Raw genomic sequence first — 20,219 nt, 5'->3', positions numbered from 1 at the left:
ATACAGTAGGTAAAGACTGTTCCTATGTACGCCTAACTTGACTCAAAGGCGGTGAGAAAATTGAGTTATCAGAATTACTTACTGGAGAATGCTCAGATGTTAACCTGCACTTGTAGCCACTGCACACAATTTACTCCATCATTCCAATTTATTGTCCCCACACACTAAGAAATTCTCTCTATTCCTTCACTGTCACCATAAAGGAATATTTCTTTAATGTCATCAATTGGCCACAGCCCTCTTATAGACGTGTCATATCTCAGCCAGTTTGAGCACAAAGCCATCCATCTTCCTGTTTCCAACCTCCTATTCTATCCACCATCCACCCTATGGACCAGATAGCAGTGTCAGGTACTGGCAGAGGTGCTGGTGTTGGCTTCATGATTTATTCATCATCATGCACAGATGTGGCTGCTCTTTCTCAGCCTTCCTCCCCTGACCAGCAACATCGGCAGTCAAGTGACACCCATTTTATCTGCCAAGATATTTCCTGCTGTTATCCTGGTTCCATCAGCAAATATCAAGCTGGCATCAAGCACGATGATCAGCAAACATGACACAAAGCATCCTGATGCCTGCTCAGCCATTTCAGGCAATTTCAACTAGGCCAGTTTGAAGTTTCAGACTACCTACAATCAGCATACCTGTGCAACAAGAGGAACCAACACACTCGATCAGTGTTACACCATCATTAAGAACACTGACCATGCCATCCCACAGTTTGATCAACTGGCTATACATCTACTCCCAGTACATAGGCTGAGGCCATATAGGCTGATCTTAAAACCTGATGGTGAAGGAATGTTCAAGGGAGGGAGAGGAGTGTTTATAAAACTGCTTTGAAATTGTTGGACATGACCATATTCAGGGACTCATCTTCAGATCTGAATTAATATGCACAGTCATCATCAACTTCATCAAGACCTGGATGGATGAGTCTGTGCCTTCGAGAACATATCCAAACCAGAAGGCCTGGGTAAACCAGGACATTCGCCGTCTAGATCTGTGGTGTTCAAGACCAGTGCTCCAGAACCCTACAAGAAATTCAGGAACAGGTTATGGAAGGCCATAGTGAGAGTAAAAGACAATTTCATGTAAAGTTGGACACAATTGGATGTGTGACAGTTGTGGCAGGTTTGCAAACCATTGTTTCCTATAAAGTGAAACATAACATCACAAATGGCAGTGATACCTCACTCCCCAATGAGTTCAACAACTTTTATGCTTGCTTTGAAAGAGAGAATAAAATCACACTGGTGCAAATCCCTATGGCATCTGGCAACCCTGTAATCTCTGTCTCAAAGACCAATGTCAGAACATTGATCCAGAGTGTAAACACTCGCAAGGCATCAGGTCCCGATGATGTAACTGGCAGGATATTGAAAGAGGGCAAAAGATGAGAGTCTGTGCTTCGTGATAAACTCATTGTGGTGCTCAGACGTTGCCCTCTTGTCCTTCTGATCTGAAACATCTGATGGTTAAGTGCCATCCATATCACTTACAGAGAAAATTCTCCTCCATAATCCTGATCACAGTTTACATATTGCCACAGACTGAGCAATCGCTCAATGTATTGAGTGCTGCAATGAGCAAACAGGAAACAGCTTACCCCAACACCTTTCAGATCATTGCCAGGAACTTCAATCAAACTTGATTGAAGAAATCTCTGCCCAATTAACATCAACATATCACCTGCAGCACCAGGGGACCCAACACACTCAACCACTGCTACATTACCAGAAAGAATGCCTACTGTTCCATCCCTAGACCACATTTTGGTAAATTTGATCAGCGGGCTATCCTCCACCTACCTGCATACAGGCAAAGCTAAAGAGCAAGAGTCCATCAGTAAGAGTCATGGAGAGGTAGTTATAGGAGGAAGAGGAAAGGCTATGGGACTGCTTTGAGTCAGTAGATTAGGCCATGTTCAAAGACTCACCTAAGGAGCTGGATGAATACACCACAATCATCATAGACTTTGTAAAATCAGTTGTGAATGAGTGTGTCTCCACAAAGTAATTCAGAGTCTTCCCCAACCAGAAGCCCTGGATTAACCAAGAGATCCTCAATCTGCTGAGGGCCTGGTCAGTGGTGCTCAGGTGGGCAACCAAGTTAAATACAAAAGGTTCAGGTACGGCCTCTGGAAAGTCATCTCAAATGCAAAGTGCAATTCTAGACCAAACTGAAATCACAGAAGGATGCTTGACAGCTGTGGCACGGCTTGAATGCTCTCCCCTCGTACAACGTAAAGCCAGGTGACATATGTGACAACAATGTTCCCTCCTAGAGGAGCTCAATGATCTTTTATGCTAGCTTTGACTGACAAAACTGAAGGCACCTTCACGAACTCCCACAACCTACAAAGACCCTGTGATTTCGGTCTCTGAGGCTGCCTTGAGAGCATCCTTCAGTGGGGTGAAGCAATGGAAAGAATATGGCCCATGTTGTCTATCTGGCCAAGTACTGAATACCTGCGCTGATCAATTGGCTGGAGGGTTCACTGATATCTTCAACCTCTCACTTTAGCAGTCTGAGGTACCACCTGCTTCAAGCAGGATTCAATTATACCGGCACCCAAGAAGGAAATGTTAACCTTCCTCAGTGACCATCTTCCAGTAGCACTTCCATCCACAGTGATGAAGCGAAGATGCATAGATCAGGATGCTCCAGTTTCTTGTGCAATTGGATCCTTGATTTCCTCACCTGTAGATCCCAGTCAGTTCGGACTGGCAACAGCACAATCCACAATCTCCATCAGCACAGGTGCACCACAAGGCTGTGTGCTTAGCCCTGCTGTTCTTGCTTTACACTTTTGATTGTGAGACTAAGTGCAGCTCCAATGCCATATTCACGTTTGCTGATAACACCACTGTCGTTGACCGAATCAAATGTGGTGATGAATCAGCATATAGGAGAGAGATAGAAAATATGGCTGAATGGTGCTACGACAACAACTACTCCCTCAATGTCAGCAAAACTAAAGAGCTGATTATTGACTACAGGAGGAGGAAACTGGAGGTCCATGAGCCAGTTCTCATTATGGGATCAGAGGTAGAGAGGGTCAGTAACTTTAAGTTCCTCTTGTCCAGACAGAGTACCTGACTGAGTACTGACGACTTGTGCTGACCAACTGGCTGGCGCGTTCATGGATATCTTCAACGTTTGGCAATGTGTGGTACCACTTGCTTGAAGCAGGCTTCAATCATATCGGTGCCCAAGAAGAGTGTGGTAACCTGCCTCAGTGATTATCGCCCAGTGGCACTTACAATGATGAAGCGTTTTGAGAGGCTGGTGTTGAAACAGAGCAGCTCCTGTCTGAGTGGTGACTTGGATTCACTCCTATTTAACTGCCAAAGCAACAGGTCTACAGCTGTTGCCATCTCATTGGCTCATCACAGACTGCTGGAACATCTGGACAGCAAAGGTGCATACATCAATTACAGCTCAGCATTTAATGTCATCATCCCCTCCAAGACCCGGGCCTCAATACACCCTCATGCAATTGAATGCTGGATTTCCTCACTTGCAGGCCTCAGTCAGTTTGGATTGTGGAAACATCTCCTCCACAATCTCTACCAGTACAGGTGCGCCACAGGGATGAGCGCTTAGCCCCCTGAACTACTCACTTTGCACCTATGACAGTGTAGCTAAGGGCAGCTTAGCCATATTCAAATTTGCTGATGACACCACTGTTGTGGGCCATATCAAAGTTGATGATGAATCAGCATACAGGAGGGAGATTGAAAATCTGGCTGAGTGGTGTCATAACAACAACCTCTCACTCAATGTCAGCAAAACCAAGTAACCGATTGTAGACTTCAGGAGAGGGAAACCAGAGGTCCCTGAGCCCGTCCTCATCGGAGGATCAGAGGTGGAGAGGGTCAGCAACTTTAAATTACTGGGTGTTACTATTTCAGAGGACATGTTCTGGACTCAGAAATTGCAAAGAGAGCACAACAAAGCCTCTACTTCCTTAGGAGTCTGTGGATATTCAGCATGATATCAAAATCTTTGACAAATTTATATCGACGTGTAGCAGAGAATATTAACTGGTTGCATCGTGGACTGGTATGGAAACACCAATGTCTTTGAACAGAAGACCCGACAAAAGGTAGTGGATTTGGCACAATACCTCACAGGTAAAGCCCACCGAACCATTGAGCACATCTACACGATATGCTGTCATAGGAAAGCAGCATTCATCATCAGAGATCTTCACCACCCAGGGCAGGCTCTTTTCTCACTGGAATAAGGTACATGAGCCTCAGGACTCACACCATCGGATTCAACAACAGTTACTATACCTCAACCATTCATGCTCTTGAACAAAAGAGGAAAACTACATACACTCTATATGGTGGTCCCACAACCAATGATCTCACTTAAGGACCTTTTATCTTGATATTTCATGCTCCTGTTATGTATTGGTAATTACTTATATTTACATTTGTACAGTTTTTTTGTCTTCTATGCTCTTGCTCTTTCATTGATCCCGTTTACAGTTACTGTTCTATAGATTTGCTAAGTATGCCCGCAGGAAAAAAAGATTCTCAGGGTTGTATGAAGTGACATTTGTGTACACGATAATAAATGTTACTTTGAACTTTGGTTATTTAAACATTTGAGAGTATCTGTTCTGGTTCCAGCACACAAGTGCCATTACAAAAAATGCATGGCAGCACCTCTACTTTTTTTTTTAAGAAGTTTGAGAAGATTCAGCATGTCATCTAAAACTATGACAATCTTCTATAGATGTGTTGCGAAGGGTATATTAACTGGTTGCATTATGGCCTAGTATGGAAACACCAATGCTCTTGAATGGAAAAACCTTCAACAAGTCATGGATATAAGGTAGTCCATAATGAGTAAAGCACTCTCCACATTGTCACATCTTCAAGGAGTGCTATCACAGGAAAGCAGCATCCACCATCAACGACACCCACCATCCAGGCCATGCTCAGTTCTCACTGCTGTCATCAAGGAGATGTACAGGAGCCTCAGAACCCACAGTTATTACCCCTGAACTATCTGGCTCTTGAACCAGAGGGGATAACTTCACTCACTCCAACACCGAACTGATACCACAAGCTATGGACACATTCAAGGACTGATGTTCTCAATATTTTTTGCTTCTTTATTTATTTATTATAATTTGTTTTTCCCCTTTTATATTTGCACAGTTTGTCGTCTTTTGCACATTGGTCGTTTGTCCGCCTTGTGTGTGATCTTTCATTGATTCTGTTGTGTTTCTTTGTATTTGCTATGGAAGACTGTGAGTAAATGAATCTCAGGTTTGTATATGGTGACATATATGAACTTCAATAATAAATTTGCTTTGAACTTTGTACCTGTTCCAACCACCTGGCTGGAGTCTTCAAAGACATCTTCACCCTCTCACTGGCACAGTTAGAGGTTCCCATCTGCTTCCAAAGGGTATCAGTCATACTGTTGCTCAAGAAGAAAATGGTGAGCTTCCTCAATATCTAGTACCAGGTAGCACTCATATGTACTGTGATGGAGTGCTGGGAGAGCTTGGTTAAGCCGAAAATTAACTCTTGCCTGAACAACGACTTGGGCCAACTGTAATTTGCCTACACCACAACTGTCTACAGCAGATGCAATCTCACAAGCTCTCCACTCGGCTTTGGAGCACTACAGCAACACCACCACATATGTCAGGCTGTTGTTTATTGATTACAGCTCAGCGTACAACACCATCATCGCCTCAGGACTAATGAACAAGCTTCAAAACATGGGCTTCTGCAGCTGGATTCTTGACTTGCTCATTGGGAGACCACTGTCAGTGTGGATCAGTTATAACATCTCCTCGCTGACAATCAACACAGGTGTACCTCAAGGATGTGTGCTTAGCCCAGTGCTCTATTCTCTGCCTACACATGACTATGCAGAGCACCAACACCATCTCTAAATTTACCAATGACACCACTGTTGTGGGCAGAATCTCAAACAGTGACAAAGAGGTGTACAGGAGCGAGATAGATTGGCTGCTTGAGTGGTGTCATAACAATAACCTTGCACTCAGCGTCAACAAGACCAAGGAAATGATCGTGCACTTCATGGAGTGGAAGTCAGGAGAACACACATCAGTCCTTATTGAGGGGTCAATAGTGAAAAGGGTCAACAGTCCTTGGCCGTCAATGTTTCAGAGTATCTATCCTGGGGCCAATCATAAAGGTGGCATGTCAGTAGCTATACTTAATTAGGATTTTTAGATTTGGTATGTCTCCAAAGTCTCCAGAAAGTTTCTACAGAGGTAAGTGGAGAGCATTCTGACTTGTTGCATCTCTGCCTGGTATGGAGCTTCCAATACACAATATGCAGAGCTTCTCCCCACCTCAGAGGACAGCTCAAAAGCCAGTGACATTGAGGAGATGATGCAGGAGCCTGAAGGCCCACTCTCAAAATTTTAGGACCAGCTTCTTCCGCTCTGCCATCAGTTATCTGAACAGTTCATGAACCCACAAATACTACCGCATTATTCCTCTTTTGCACTTTTTATTGTAACTTCTAGTAATTTTATGACTTCCACTGTACTGCTGCTATAAAACAATAAATTCCACGTTATGTCAGAGACAATAAATCTGATTCAGATTCTAATATAGCCAAAAGATGGTCTCCAAACCCATAAACCTTTATTATTTGTCATCTGTATATTTTACTATTTAAGATTTAATTTGTCATAACTTTGCTGATTATCTAGGTAAATACAGCAATTATAATCCTCCAAAAGGGGAGAAAAGTCAGTAATTATAGAACTTACTTTTGCACCCACCTCAAAACTGACAGCTTGACGATGTAATTTTGACTTGCACCAGTTACTAGTTACATAAATTACTGAAGTGGCTTATACTACTCCTTCAACAGTACAGATAAACAAACTTCAACAATTTACACAAGTCAAGATAAATTAGTGCCATTTGTGTCAGACTAAATAAACCAAGCAGAGAAGTAGCCAAGTAAAGAGTAAAATCTGGAGCGAGGAACATACCCTTTTTCAACTGAGCACATAGTCTGAGTGATGAATTATCAAACAGTTCCCAGAGTCTTAATAGAGAGCCTCAACTTAATTAGTGTGCAGCTATAAATGCAGACTTGGCTTAGATCGACAATCATAAATAGAACCTGCTGGGACATGGTGTTCAGTCTCATAGTTAACTATTTTAGGAGGGATTGGAAATACAGGGTACATGAAGGATTTATCAAAATGGAGTCACGCATACAGGAAGTTATGAGAAAAGGCAGTACTAAATCCTTCAGACAGAGAATAACAAGATGAGATTTGATGATAGATTCACTATTGTTTAATGTCATTTCTCGTATACAAGTGTAAGAAGAATGATTTACTTCCTGATATGATGCAAAAAACCACCAAAGAGGACAATAAAGGCACAATAACAATGGTAAAGAAAACACACAAAATATAGAAGATAGCTTATCTACATTGATTGTCTATAAAACGATGCTAGGCTGTACATAAAGTGACTGACAGGAAATAATAAAATAGTGGTGGAGATAGTGGGTTGATCAACCTTACTGCTTGAGGAGAGTAACTGTTGTTGAGTCTGGTGGTCCTGGTGTGGATGCTACGTAGCCTCCTCCCTGATGGGAAAAGGACAAACAGTCCATGAGCAGGGTGGGTGGGATCCTTCATGATGTTACCGACCCTTTTCCGGCACCTTTCTGCAGTATATGTCCTTGATGACAGGTAGGCCTATGTGAGTGATGCATTGGGCATTTTTGACTACCCATTGCACAGTTTTCCTGTCCGCTGCTGCTCAGATTCAGTGTAGTGAGGCAGCTAGTTAGGATGCTCTCTACAGCTTACCTGTAGAATGACATGAGTATGGCTGTGCAAAACCCAGCCCACTTTAGCCTCCTCAGAAAGTAGGCGTATTGTTGAGCTTTCTTGACCGTGTTGGATGTGACGTGGGACCATGAGAGGTTGTGCATGATGTGCATTTCCAGTTGTTTGAAACTGTGTGCAGTTTCCACAGCTGTGCCGCTGATATAAAAGTGGTGTGAATTCTCCTGAAGTTGATAACCATCTCCTTTGTCTTGTTGACATTAAGGAAGGGGATATTCACCTGGTACCAGGACTTGAACTCCACCTCCTCTCTGTAGGCTCTCTCCTCATCGTTGGTGATGCGCCCCACCACTGTTGTGTCATTGAGGAACTTGAAGATGCGATTGCTCAGGTGTTTAGCTACGCAGTCAAGTGTGATCCGAGTGTACAGCAATGGGCTCAGCAGACAGCCGGGGGGGGGGGGGGTGGTCAACCATATTGAGAATGATGAGAAAAGAGTGGTTGTGCTGAGGTCTGTTCACTTGGAAGTCCAACGCTCAGTTGCACAGTGGTGTATTTAGACCGATAAGTACAAATACGTTCAAAGTAAATTTATTATCAAAGTACATATATGTCACAGATACACAACCCTGAAATTCATTTTCTTGTGGGAATACTCAATAAATCCTTAATAGAATCAATGAAAGACTGAACCAACTTGAGCATTCAACTAGTGCGTAAAAGACAACAAAATTTTTGCAGAAAGAAATAATAATAATAATAATAAATAAATATCAAGGACATGAAATGAAGAGTCCTTGAAAGTGAGTCCTTGAAAGGTTGTGGGAACATTTCAATGATGGGGCAAGTGAAGTTGAATGTAGTTATCCCCTTTGGTTCAAGAGCCTGATGGTTGAGGGGTAATAACTCTTCTGACCTGGCGGTGTGTGTCCTGACGCTCCCATACGTGCTTCCTGATGGCAGCAGTGAGAAGGGAGCATGACCTGGGTGGGTGGTGGTTCCTGATTATGGATGTAGCTTTCCTGGGACAAGGCTTCATGTAGATGTGTTCAATGGTTGGGAGAGTTAACACGTGATGGACTGGGCCATATCCACTACTTTTTGTTGGATTTTCCAATCAAGGGCTTTGGTATATCCACACCAGGCTGTGAGGTAGCCAGTCAATATACTCTCCTGCACACATCTATAGAGGTTTGTTAAAGTTTTAGATATTATGCTGAATCTTCGCAAACTCCTAAGGAAGAGGAGGCATTGCCACACTTATTTTGTAGTTGCACTTATGTGCTGGGCCCAGGACTGGTCCGCTGAAATAATAACATAGAGAAATTGAAAGTTGCTGACTGTCTCCACCTCTGATCCCCCATCAGGACTGGCTCATGGACTTCTGGTTTCCTTCTCCTCAAGTCAATAATCAGCTCTTTGGTCTTGCTGACATTGAGTAAGAGGCTGTTATTGTGGTACCACTCAGCCAGACTTACAATCTCCCTTCTATATGCTGATTCATCAGCAGCTTTGATTTGGCCTACACCAGTGGCGTCGTCAGAAAACTTGAATATAGCATTGGAGCTGTGCTAAGCCACACAGTTAGAACTATGAAGCAAGTAGAACAGGGGCTAAGCACACAGCCTTGTGGTGCACCTGTGCTGATGGAGATCATGGAGAAGATGTTGTTGTCAATCTGAACTGACTGGGGTCTACAAGTGAGGAAATTGAGGATCCAGTTGCACAAGGATGTATTAAGGCCCAGCTCTTGAAGCTTTTGGATTAGTTTTGAAAGAATTGCAAGCTGCAGTTGATAAAGAGCATCCTGTTGTCTGCACCTTTGCTTTCCAGATGTTCCAGCATCGAGTGAAGAGCCAATGAAATGGCATCTGCAGTGCATCTGTTGTGCTGGTAGGCAAATTGGAGCAAATCCAACACACACAAAATACTGGAGGCCAGGCAGCATCTATGGAATAAAGTACTGTCGACGCTTTGGCCATGGAAGAAAAAAGAAAGGGGGGAGGATCACGAGAGGGAGGCAATGGGCGGGCAAGGAGATAACATGAGAGAGGGACAAGGGGATGAGAAACGGTGAAGGGGGGAGGCATTACTGGAAGTTTGAGAAATCAATGGTCATGCCATCAGGTTAGAAGCTACTCAAATGGAATACAAGGTGTCGTTCCTCTAACCGACATGTGGCCTCATCTCAACAGTGGAGGAGGCCGTGGATGGAGAATAACATTTATTTCTCAAACTTCCAGTAATGTCCCCTTCACTATTTCCCTTCCCCTTGTCCCTCTCTCATGTTACCTCCTTGCCCGCCCATCGCCTCCCTCTGGTGCTCCCCCCCCCTTCTTTCTTCCACGGCCTTCTGTCTCTTTCACCAATCAACTTCCTAGCTCTTTGCTTCACCCCTCTCCCTCCAAGTTTCACCTATTGACCTGGCATTTCTCTCTCTCCCCTCCTCCCATCTTTCAAATCTGCTCCTCAGCTTTTTTTCTCCAGTCCTGCCAAAGGGTTTCAGCCCGATACGTCGACTGTACTCTTTCCATAGATTCTACTTGGCCTGCTGAGTTCCTCCAGCATCTTGTGTGTGTTGCGCAGATTTCCAGCATCTGCAGATTTTCTCTTGTTGGAGCAGCCAAGTCACTTCTCTGGCAGGAGTTGATATGTTTCATCACCAACCTCCCAAAATGTTTAATTACTCTGGATGTAAGTGCTACTGGATGATTGTCATTGAGACGGCTTACCTCATTCTTCTGAGGCAGCAGTATAACTGAAGTCTGCTTGAAGCAGGTGAGTAGTATAGGCCTTTAGTACTTGGCCAGGTACCCTGTCCGGGCTGTATGCTTTACATGGATTAACTATCCTGAAGGCTGCTCACACATTAGCCTCAGAGACTGAAATCACAGGTTCATCCAGAACTGAAGCAGTTTGTGATGGTTCCTCCATGTTTTGACAGTCAAAGCAAGCACAGAAGGCATTGAGCTCAACTATGTCACTTGATTTTACTTTATTAGAGATAATAGCATTCGTGCCCAGCCACAACTGTTGAGCATCCTTTGTTGAATCAAGTTTAATCCAGAGTTGCCATTTAACCTGTGAGATGGCTTTCTGGAGATTGTACCTGGACCACTTTTAATTTCTTAGCCATTAGATTTGAGTGGGAGATTGTACATCAAGTTCTGGAAAGAATAGTGTTGAATGCCAAACTGAAATCCAGAAACAACATCCTGACATAAGTGTTCTTGTTTTCTAGGTGTATCAGGGCCAGGTGCATGACAGGTGCTATGGCATCTGTCGTAGAACAGTTCTGTCAGTTAGCTTATTGGTGAGTGTCCAATGTGGCAAGAATGTGGCAAGAGTTTTGCTATGTGCCGTCATCAGCTGTTCAAAGTGCCTCATGATGATTGGCATCAGTGCCGCCTGGTGGTAGTTGTTTAGTTCTGAAGGAGTAGAGTTCTTTAGTACAGGGATGATGGTGGCTGGTTTGAAGCATGTAGGGACAGCAGCTTGAATGAGGGAAATTTTGTTGGAATATAGACAAGCTGATGACGTTTCCGACCCTATTAAAATAATTACATGTTATAAACAACTATTACTGCCTTGAAAGGATGCTGGAAACAGATTCAAAAATAATATTTAAAAGACTCAGTAGGGAGAATGGATATAAAGGTATAGAAGAGGAGCAAACTCCTGGAATTAATTTAATAACTTTTTCCAGAGAACAAATATAAATCTGTTTCCTATCCAGTCTGGAGTTGTCAGTAAACCTTTACTTCTCTCTGAACGCCCCAAAGTGCTCACATTTAATCATCATTGTAAAACCCTAGTCACATTCATCGGTAAACATGTAGCACAAATAGCAAAACAAGATCCCTCAAACAGCAAAGTGTGATAAATTAGCCAATTACTGAAAATGCTGCTTTGAGATACAAAAAAAACACCAGTATATGAACAAGCAACACACATAAAAGCTGCTGGTGAACGCAGCAGGCCAGGCAGCATCTCTAGGAAGAGGTGCAGTCGACGTTTCAGGCCGAGACCTTTCGTCAGGACTAACTGAGGAAGACTGAGTAAGGGATTTGAAAGTATATGAACCTCCTATTTTTTAATACAATCCCCAATATCCACCTGAACTTTCATAACAGATATTACATAACAGAGTTAGACTAGATTAGGTGTTGAGATTCCTTACTGGGGTTTAAACCTATAACAGAATTAGTAAGTAGTTAAGCTATTTATTTTGTTTTTATTTAGTTAGTGACACAGCTAAGTTATTGCTATATTGACATATATTAAACTATATTGACAGTGCAGCACAACTTCTCAATTGTCATGCAGACATCAAACTTGCAAATGCTAATATTGTCTGCTTCAGAGCAAAAAGGTTCCTGAAGGTATGTTTTCTAAAATCAGCATATCTTTTCAATGAATGATCACTAGGAGAGAGCTATTTAACATAAATATGAATCCCTCTTACTGAAGAAAAACACCCAGTGATGAATAACCACAGCCTACAACAGAATGTGTTTTTAATTTTGCTTGATGTGGATAGCAAGTGCAGAACAAAAAGGATGGAAGGCAGATCGCACCACTCAAACTGTGAGGTAAATTCAATTCATTTCAACTTTTCAGTGTTGCTCCCTCATCAAATCTGAAATTTGGACAGGTCGCAAAAAGCAAAATCAATTCAGACATCAATGCTTTTCATACCAAATGAGCTTCTCTTTATGTCACCTCACCAAATACTCCTATCCTCCACATACTAAAGACAAAATGGCTAAAATAAAATAGGCAAATTACAGCTTCTGGCATGTATAACTTGGATCTGGCTGGATGGATCATCAAATTTAGCTTTATTAGAAAAAGGTCAAATGCTTGAGGGTAACACCCAAAATAATTGTGTGGTGTTGACCTTTGGGTAATAAAATATACCTTGTGAATGGCAAGTGTTACTTTAAAGCCAATGCTCAGGACATTAGTAATATTTATCATTTATGTTCATTTCAATTCTGGCATCATATTTGACTGCTAACTCCTGTCAATGTGAAGCTACAACCTTTCAGGTTCTATTATTTTCCCCTTTAAAAAGATAAAGTATTACATTTTCCAAAATCACAAAATTGTAGATGCCGGAAACTAAATAAAAATTAGAAAATATTACAGAAATTTAGCACACCCAAGTGAATTCTGGAAGAAAAGTCATTAAACTGAAACATTAACTTTGTATCCCTTAAGAGATACAATGTGACAGTGAGTACTTAGAGCATTTTCTGTTTTGGCAACTTTCCAAAACTGTTGAAATAAAACTAAAACACAACTTTCATGAAAAACTGCCCAGACTTGAGGAAACCTGATTGCTTACGCTGGAACTTGAAGAATTTGAAATATTTGCCCTACTTCCTTCACGTATATAAACTACACAGACTTCTTGGTAGGCTTAATTAATTTGTTTCTCTGGGTAGCAAGTAATACAAACAAAACCAGTGTTGTAATGGTGTAGGAACTGTTGTAATGCAAAGACATTAAGGGAAAAGTTGTTATTTTGGCAGCATTGATAATATTTTAAGACCTTATGCAAAAGATTTCAACAAAAACAATACTGGGATTATATCTCTAACCTGAATAAAGACGGTGAAGAATATAACCACAATAGTTGCTGTGATGAACAAATTCTTCCGAGGAAAGACATGAGATGGGAGTAGAAATACGAGCGAAAAGCAAATTGCCCCACGCAGCCCTCCATAGGCAATGATAAATTGATCCTTGCGGGTAACCAATAGCTTACGAAATCTGTTAATAATCCATGTCAGGACAATAACACCTAAGGGAGATATAAACCTGAGTTAAAAACTAGTTGCAATATATATATATGCAACACACACAAAAGTTGCTGGTGAACGCAGCAGGCCAGGCAGCATCTCTAGGAAGAGGTGCAGTCGACGTTTCAGGCCGAGACCCTTCGGTCAGGACTAACTGAAGGAAGAGTGAGTAAGGGATTTGAAAGTTGGAGGGGGAGGGGGAGATCCAAAATGATAGGAGAAGACAGGAGGGGGAGGGATGGAGCCAAGAGCTGGACAGGTGATAGGCAAAAGGGGATACGACAGGATCATGGGACAGGAGGTCCGGGAAGAAAGACAAGTGGGGGGGGGGCCAGAGGATGGGCAAGGGGTATAGTCAGAGGGAGAAAAAGGAGAGTGAGAGAAAGAATGTGTGTATAAAAATAAGTAACAGATGGGGTATGAGGGGGAGGTGGGGCATTAGCGGAAGTTAGAGAAGTCGATGCTCATGCCATCGGGTTGGAGGCTACCCAGATGGAATATAAGGTGTTGTTCCTCCAACCTGAGTGTGGCTTCGTCTTTACAGTAGAGGAGGCTGTGGATAGACATGTCAGAATGGGAATGGGCTGTGGAATTAAAATGTGTGGCCACTGGGCGATCCTGCTTTCTCTGGCGGACAGAGCGTAGGTGTTCAGCAAAGCGGTCTCCCAGTCTGCATCGGGTCCCGCCAATATATAAAAGGCCACATCGGGAGCACCGGATGCAGCATATCACCCCAGCCGACTCACAGGTGAAGTGTTGCCTCACCTGGAAGGACTGTTTGGGGCCCTGAATGGTGGTAAGGGAGGAAGTGTAAGGGCATGTGTAGCAGTTGTTCGCTTACATGGATAAGTGCCAGGAGGGAGATCAGTGGGGAGGGATGGGGGGGACAAATGGTCAAGGGAGTCGCGCAGGGAGCGATCCCTGCGGAATGCAGAGATGGGGGGGAGGGAAAGATGTGCTTAGTGGTGGGATCCCGTTGGAGGTGGCGGAAGTTACGGAGAATAATATGTTGGACCCGGAGGCTGGTGGGGTGGTAGGTGAGGACCAGGGGAACCCTATTCCTAGTGGGGTGGCGGGAGGATGGAGTGAGAGCAGAAGTACGTGAAATGGGGGAGATGCGTTTAAGAGTAGAGTTGATAGTGGAGGAAGGGAAGCCCCTTTCTTTAAAAAAGGAAGACATCTCCCTCGTCCTAGAATGAAAAGCCACATCCTGAGAGCAGATGTGGCGGAGTCGGAGGAATTGCGAGAAGGGGATGGCGTTTTTGCAAGAGACAGGGTGAGAAGAGGAATAGTCCAGATAGCTGTGAGAGTCAGTAGGCTTATAGTAGACATCAGTGGATAAGCTGTCTCCAGAGACAGAGACAGAAAGATCTAGAAAGGGGAGGGAGGTGTTGGAAAAGGACCAGGTAAACTTGAGGGCAGGGTGAAAGTTGGAGGCAAAGTTAATAAAGTCAACGAGCTCTGCATGCGTGCAGGAAGCAGTGCCAATGCAGTCGTCGATGTAGCGAAGGAAAAGTGGGGGACAGATACCAGAATAGGCACGGAACATAGATTGTTCCACAAAGCCAACAAAAAGGCAGGCATAGCTAGGACACTCACAGCTATCTGGACAATTCCTCTTCTCACCCTGTCTCTTGCAAAAACGCCATCCCCTTCTCGCAATTCCTCCGTCTCTGCCGCATCTGCTCTCAGGATGAGGCTTTTCATTCTAGGACGAGGGAGATATCTTTCTTTTTTAAAAGAAAGGGGCTTCCCTTCCTCCACTATCAACTCTGCTCTTAAACGCATCTCCCCCATTTCATGTACTTCTGCTCTCACTCCATCCTCCCGCCACCCCACTAGGAATAGGGTTTCCCTGGTCCTCACCTACCACCTCACCAGCCTCCGGGTCCAACACATTATTCTCCGTAACTTCTGCCACCTCCAACGGGATTCCACCACTAAGCACATCTTTCCCTCCGCCCCTCTCTCTGCATTCTGCAGGGATCGCTCCCTACACGACTCCCTTGTCCATTCGTCCCCCCCATCCCTCCCCACTGATCTCCCTCCTGACACTTATCCGTGTAAGCGGAACAAGTGCTACACATGCCCTTACACTTCCTCCCTTACCACTATTCAGGGCCCCAAACAGTCCTTCCAGGTGAGACGACACTTCACCTGTGAGTCGGCTGGGGTGATATACTGCATCCGGTGCTCCCGATGTGGCCTTTTATATATTGACGAGACCCGACGCAGACTGGGAGACCGCTTTGCTGAACACCTACGCTCTGTACGCCAGAGAAAGCAGGATCTCCCAGTGACCACACATTTTAATTCCACATCCCATTCCCATTCTGACATGTCTATCCACGGCCTCCTCTACTGTAAAGATGAAGCCACACTCAGGTTGGAGGAACAACACCTTATATTCCGTCTGGGTAGCCTCCAACCTGGGTAGCATGAACATCGACTTCTCTAACTTCCGCTAATGCCCCACCGACCCCTCGTACCCCATCTGTTACTTATTTTTATACACACATTCTTTCTCTCACTCTCCTTTTTCTCCCTCTGTCCCTCTGAATATACCCCTTGCCCATCCTCCGGGTCCCCCCCCCCTTGTCTTTCTTTCCGGACCTCCTGTCCCATGATCCTCTCGTATCCCTTTTGCCTATCACCTGTCCAGCTCTTGGCTCCATCCCTCCCCCTCCTGTCTTCTCCTATCATTTTGGATCTCCCCCTCCCCCTCCAACTTTCATATCCCTTATTCACTCTTTCTTCAGGTAGTCCTGACGAAGGGTCTCGGCCTGAAACGTCAACTGCACCTCTTCCTAGAGATGCTGCCTGGCCTTCTGCGTTCACCAGCAACTTTTATGTGTGTTGCTTGAATTTCCAGCATCTGCAGAATTCCTCTTGTTTGCGCGTTTAGATTCAAGTGTGAGTCTGATTGTAATGTTAAACCCATAAAACTGGACTTTATTATAAAAACAATGAGGCGTTTCACATTTCCACATCAATGTATGATTTTACATTATTTCAAATAACTATGAGCTCTGTTCTTCTATTCTACATTTTCGAATTCTGTCAAAGCTTGACTGCCCCAAAGGATACATACGTATGAAATTTTGATCGATTTTGAAGGCCTGGTTGTCCTAATCGTTTACCAGCATTTCTAGTTCATCTATTTGGAACAGACAGACGATTGTCAAGGTGGAGATGAAAATGCAAGGTTTTATTTTTAGTTATTTAGAGATACAGCTTGGTAAGAGGTGCTTGTAGCCACCCAGTAATACCCATATGACCAATTAACCTACTGACCCTTTGGAATGTGGGAAGAAACCGAAACGTCTGGAGGAATCCCATGTGGTCACAGTGAGAATGAACAAACTCCTCAGCATGGAAATTGAACATGGGTTGCTGGCATTGTAAAAGCGCTATGCTAACCACTTGTTGGAAAAGAAACAACTGCAACTAATTTAAATATTTGTTTGTGGTAGTATAACTAATACACATTCTGAAGCACAATTCAATTGTTGCCTCATCTGTTGCTTCAACTGAACAGCTAAGGGAGTCTCGCCTCCATATACTTCTTGCAACCTTCCCAATCATTTTGAAACATTTTGATTTTTAACTGAGGAGACTGGAAGAAAACAGTGCAAGCACAAATAAGAATTAAGTTGCACTTTTTTTTACACTTTTATGGACTAATGGGGAGGCCTTCCTGGTTCTACACTCAAATGCAATAAGGGATATTACAGCACAAGTTGGAAAGCAGGATATGTTGGAATGCACATCCATACCAAAAATAATCCAGCTTTCTTCCCATTAACTTGAATTAACTTAAATCCAAAAATTGCCTTCACAGATTGAAATCCCTTATCATTTGCACCCAAAAGCTTTAGTGTGCATGCAGAGCCAGTGAAAACAGTTTTATACAGATAAGTAATAATACTAACAGCTGCTTACCTAGAGCACGCCAAATCAAACAGAATAATAAAGTGAAGCAAACAAAGGCCCAGTTCCATTCATGCTTTTCTGTGATTGTTGATACACCGAGAAAAATGAAAATGAGAGTCTCACTGACGCTGCTCCACATCTTCAGAAAATACTTAATTGTGGTGCTGGATTTCATCGAAATGTTTTCTTCCACATAGCGCTTCATGCTCATAGAACAGGCTATCAGACTGAAGGGGAAAAGATATTGATTCTGTATGAAGTTGAGTGTCCACAAACATCATAAAAGAAAAAAAAATAAAAGATGTCACTTTCCTTCCCATTAAAAAGATCATTTTACGCCCAGTAACTGAATAGTTAAAAGCACCATTTGATATTGTACCCCCCTGTAGAATACTGCCACTTAGCAATACTGAAAATGTGCATAAACAAATATTGTCAAGTAAGCAAAAAAACCCACCACCCCCCACCCCCGAGAGTAATGCAAGAGGGTGCCTAACAAAACATTGTTCCATCAGTTGGGTTTTAAAAAATACATGCCTCCATTTTCTCACCCACCAAATACCCTATTTTTAAATGCTCTTTAAGTTTGATTAATTCAGCACAGTTTGTATCTACAGTGTGGTAATTGCTCATAGGTCCAAAGAACTGGCAACACGGACCCTAATGGAGTCAGAAGGCCATGCAGCTGACCCCAGTAATTCAGAATGTTCAACTGATGTTGCCGATTATCAATGCCACAGAAGTGCGGGAAACTATATGGCTGGGAAGAGGAGCTGCTGACAGAGATACAGCCCTATTAAGCTCTTGTTGCATCTTCTAAACCAGCATCAGAATGGAACTGCTGGACCTGTCATCAATGGTTATCTGCCAATCAAAGAAAATGAGTTGGAGGACAGAGTAAGTAATCATGACAACTATCACCCTGGAAAGGAGAACCTCAAAAATCTCCACCAATTATCAGATGTTCACATGAACTCTTGTTAGATATGTAATTAGACAGATACTGTGAATGGATTTTTTTCTTGCAAGAAAGCTGAAGTATTGACCTTAAGTTTATTTAGTTTAGTCTTACTTTTCTTGGGGTTGGGAGAGGGGTGAGACCAAGATTTCAAGACAGAGCGAGTGAAACAATGTGTGGTCAGACAAAAAGGAGTGACTAGTTGACAATTAAACTAAGTAAATCTCTCCAAGTCTTTTCATGGTGAAAAATATTTCCGTAATTCTCTAACCACTGAGAGCAGTTGATGAAAACAACTCCATTTCTAAATGGTCTATTGGGAAAGCAAAGGAATTCTCGCTTTCATAATTAAAGTCTCTCTTTTGCATAGTAGGTTTATTTTAATTCATCCCAGACGTGGGTATATTTGAGGTTAGGGGCCCAGGATAAATTAGCAAAAGGAACAAAATCTCTTCACGTAGAAGGCCATGAGTAATCTCCATTATGCTACAGTCATCAGCATTACCCAGAGTCATAATAGGAAGACATACACATCCATCATTAGCTACAACCTCTCAATGTACAGAGGCTTCTCATGCTATATTGCTGCAACTTTCATCACTTAAATGGAAATATAAGCAATTGATCATTGTGGCGACCAGGCTTCACTAAGTGTCACCAAAGAGGTGACATGGTCTTTTAAGGTAGGAGCAACTTACTGATCATAAAGGTAGACTTGCTCAGTAGCTAACAGACTTACACCATACCACCTCCCCTTTTAAAAACCAATGCAATGCTGTATTGGGTTATTGGTTTATGTATACTTGTTAACAAAGCTTTTGTGCATATTACATCAATGTTTTAACTTAACTACATTTCAAAAAACATATACATACACCCTTAGACATACCGCAGTTCTTTTTTTGGCCAGAAGCATCTGTCATCTTTTTGCACTACAACCCCACCCTGGATTTTCCATTAGGTTTTGCCCCAGTGCAGTTGTGACTCTTGTCTCTGAGGAAGTCTGTACCTTGAGAAAGTGGCACAACTACTTCAGCCATTAGACTTACCCACTCCTGGACTTAACTTCTATAGTTTCAGTACTTCAATGTGTATTTACAGTGATGCTTTTAACCTGTCATATTCTTGTGCTGCTCTTCTCCATTGCTTCCCTTTTTAAAGGCTTAGCTTTCAAGCCCTATTTTAACTTTTTTTTTCCTTTAGCTCTCTCTACCTTTGCCAAAACACCTCAAAGCTGGTTATGCTGTGTTTGGACAATAGCATGTTGAACAGATATCAGTGATCAGCCTTCAACTTGTTGAAATGATTTATTCCTTGCTACATCCCAGTGCTGTGGCTACAACATTCTCCTCACCAACATTAATCCTCAATGGGAACATTATAATTTGCAACACTGAGTCCGGACATTTCAAGAGAGATTCCATGAACTTTAAGCTTTGGATTATTTGAGAAGGCAGACCTACCATTGACCATGCTTTTCATACTGCTAATGGGCCTTGCCTGCATTAGTTTTGACCCAGTGTGGAGAGCCAGTGACCCCATCTCTCCCAACAATTGATTCAAAGGTGCCTTTTCAGAGAAAGTACCATTGTGACATTGACGATGAGTGTTTCTATTTGTCCAATTACAAGCAGAACACTGCTTACTTCACATTTGTAAACACCAATTCCTCTCCTCCTTCTGACTGTCTTCACAC

The 20,219-nt window shown here is 43.0% G+C and overlaps 1 protein-coding gene across 1 annotated transcript in view; it reads right to left on the bottom strand.

The window, feature by feature from the left end:
• Positions 1-20,219, bottom strand: part of LOC134349535 (sodium/hydrogen exchanger 2-like) — a 99,586-nt gene that overhangs the window by 36,822 nt on the left and 42,545 nt on the right. Inside the window, exons 4-5 of the mRNA XM_063054014.1 lie at positions 17,575-17,792; positions 13,432-13,634 (exon numbers count right to left, since the gene is read on the bottom strand). Coding sequence (XP_062910084.1) covers positions 13,432-13,634; positions 17,575-17,792 — 421 coding nt within the window. The remainder of the gene's footprint in view (positions 1-13,431; positions 13,635-17,574; positions 17,793-20,219) is intronic.

Source organism: Mobula hypostoma, chromosome 7 (assembly GCF_963921235.1).
Source record: "Mobula hypostoma chromosome 7, sMobHyp1.1, whole genome shotgun sequence".
Lineage (NCBI taxonomy): Eukaryota > Metazoa > Chordata > Chondrichthyes > Myliobatiformes > Myliobatidae > Mobula > Mobula hypostoma.
Note: the sequence above shows the minus strand (reverse complement) of the source record. Positions and strands in the feature narration are given on the sequence as shown.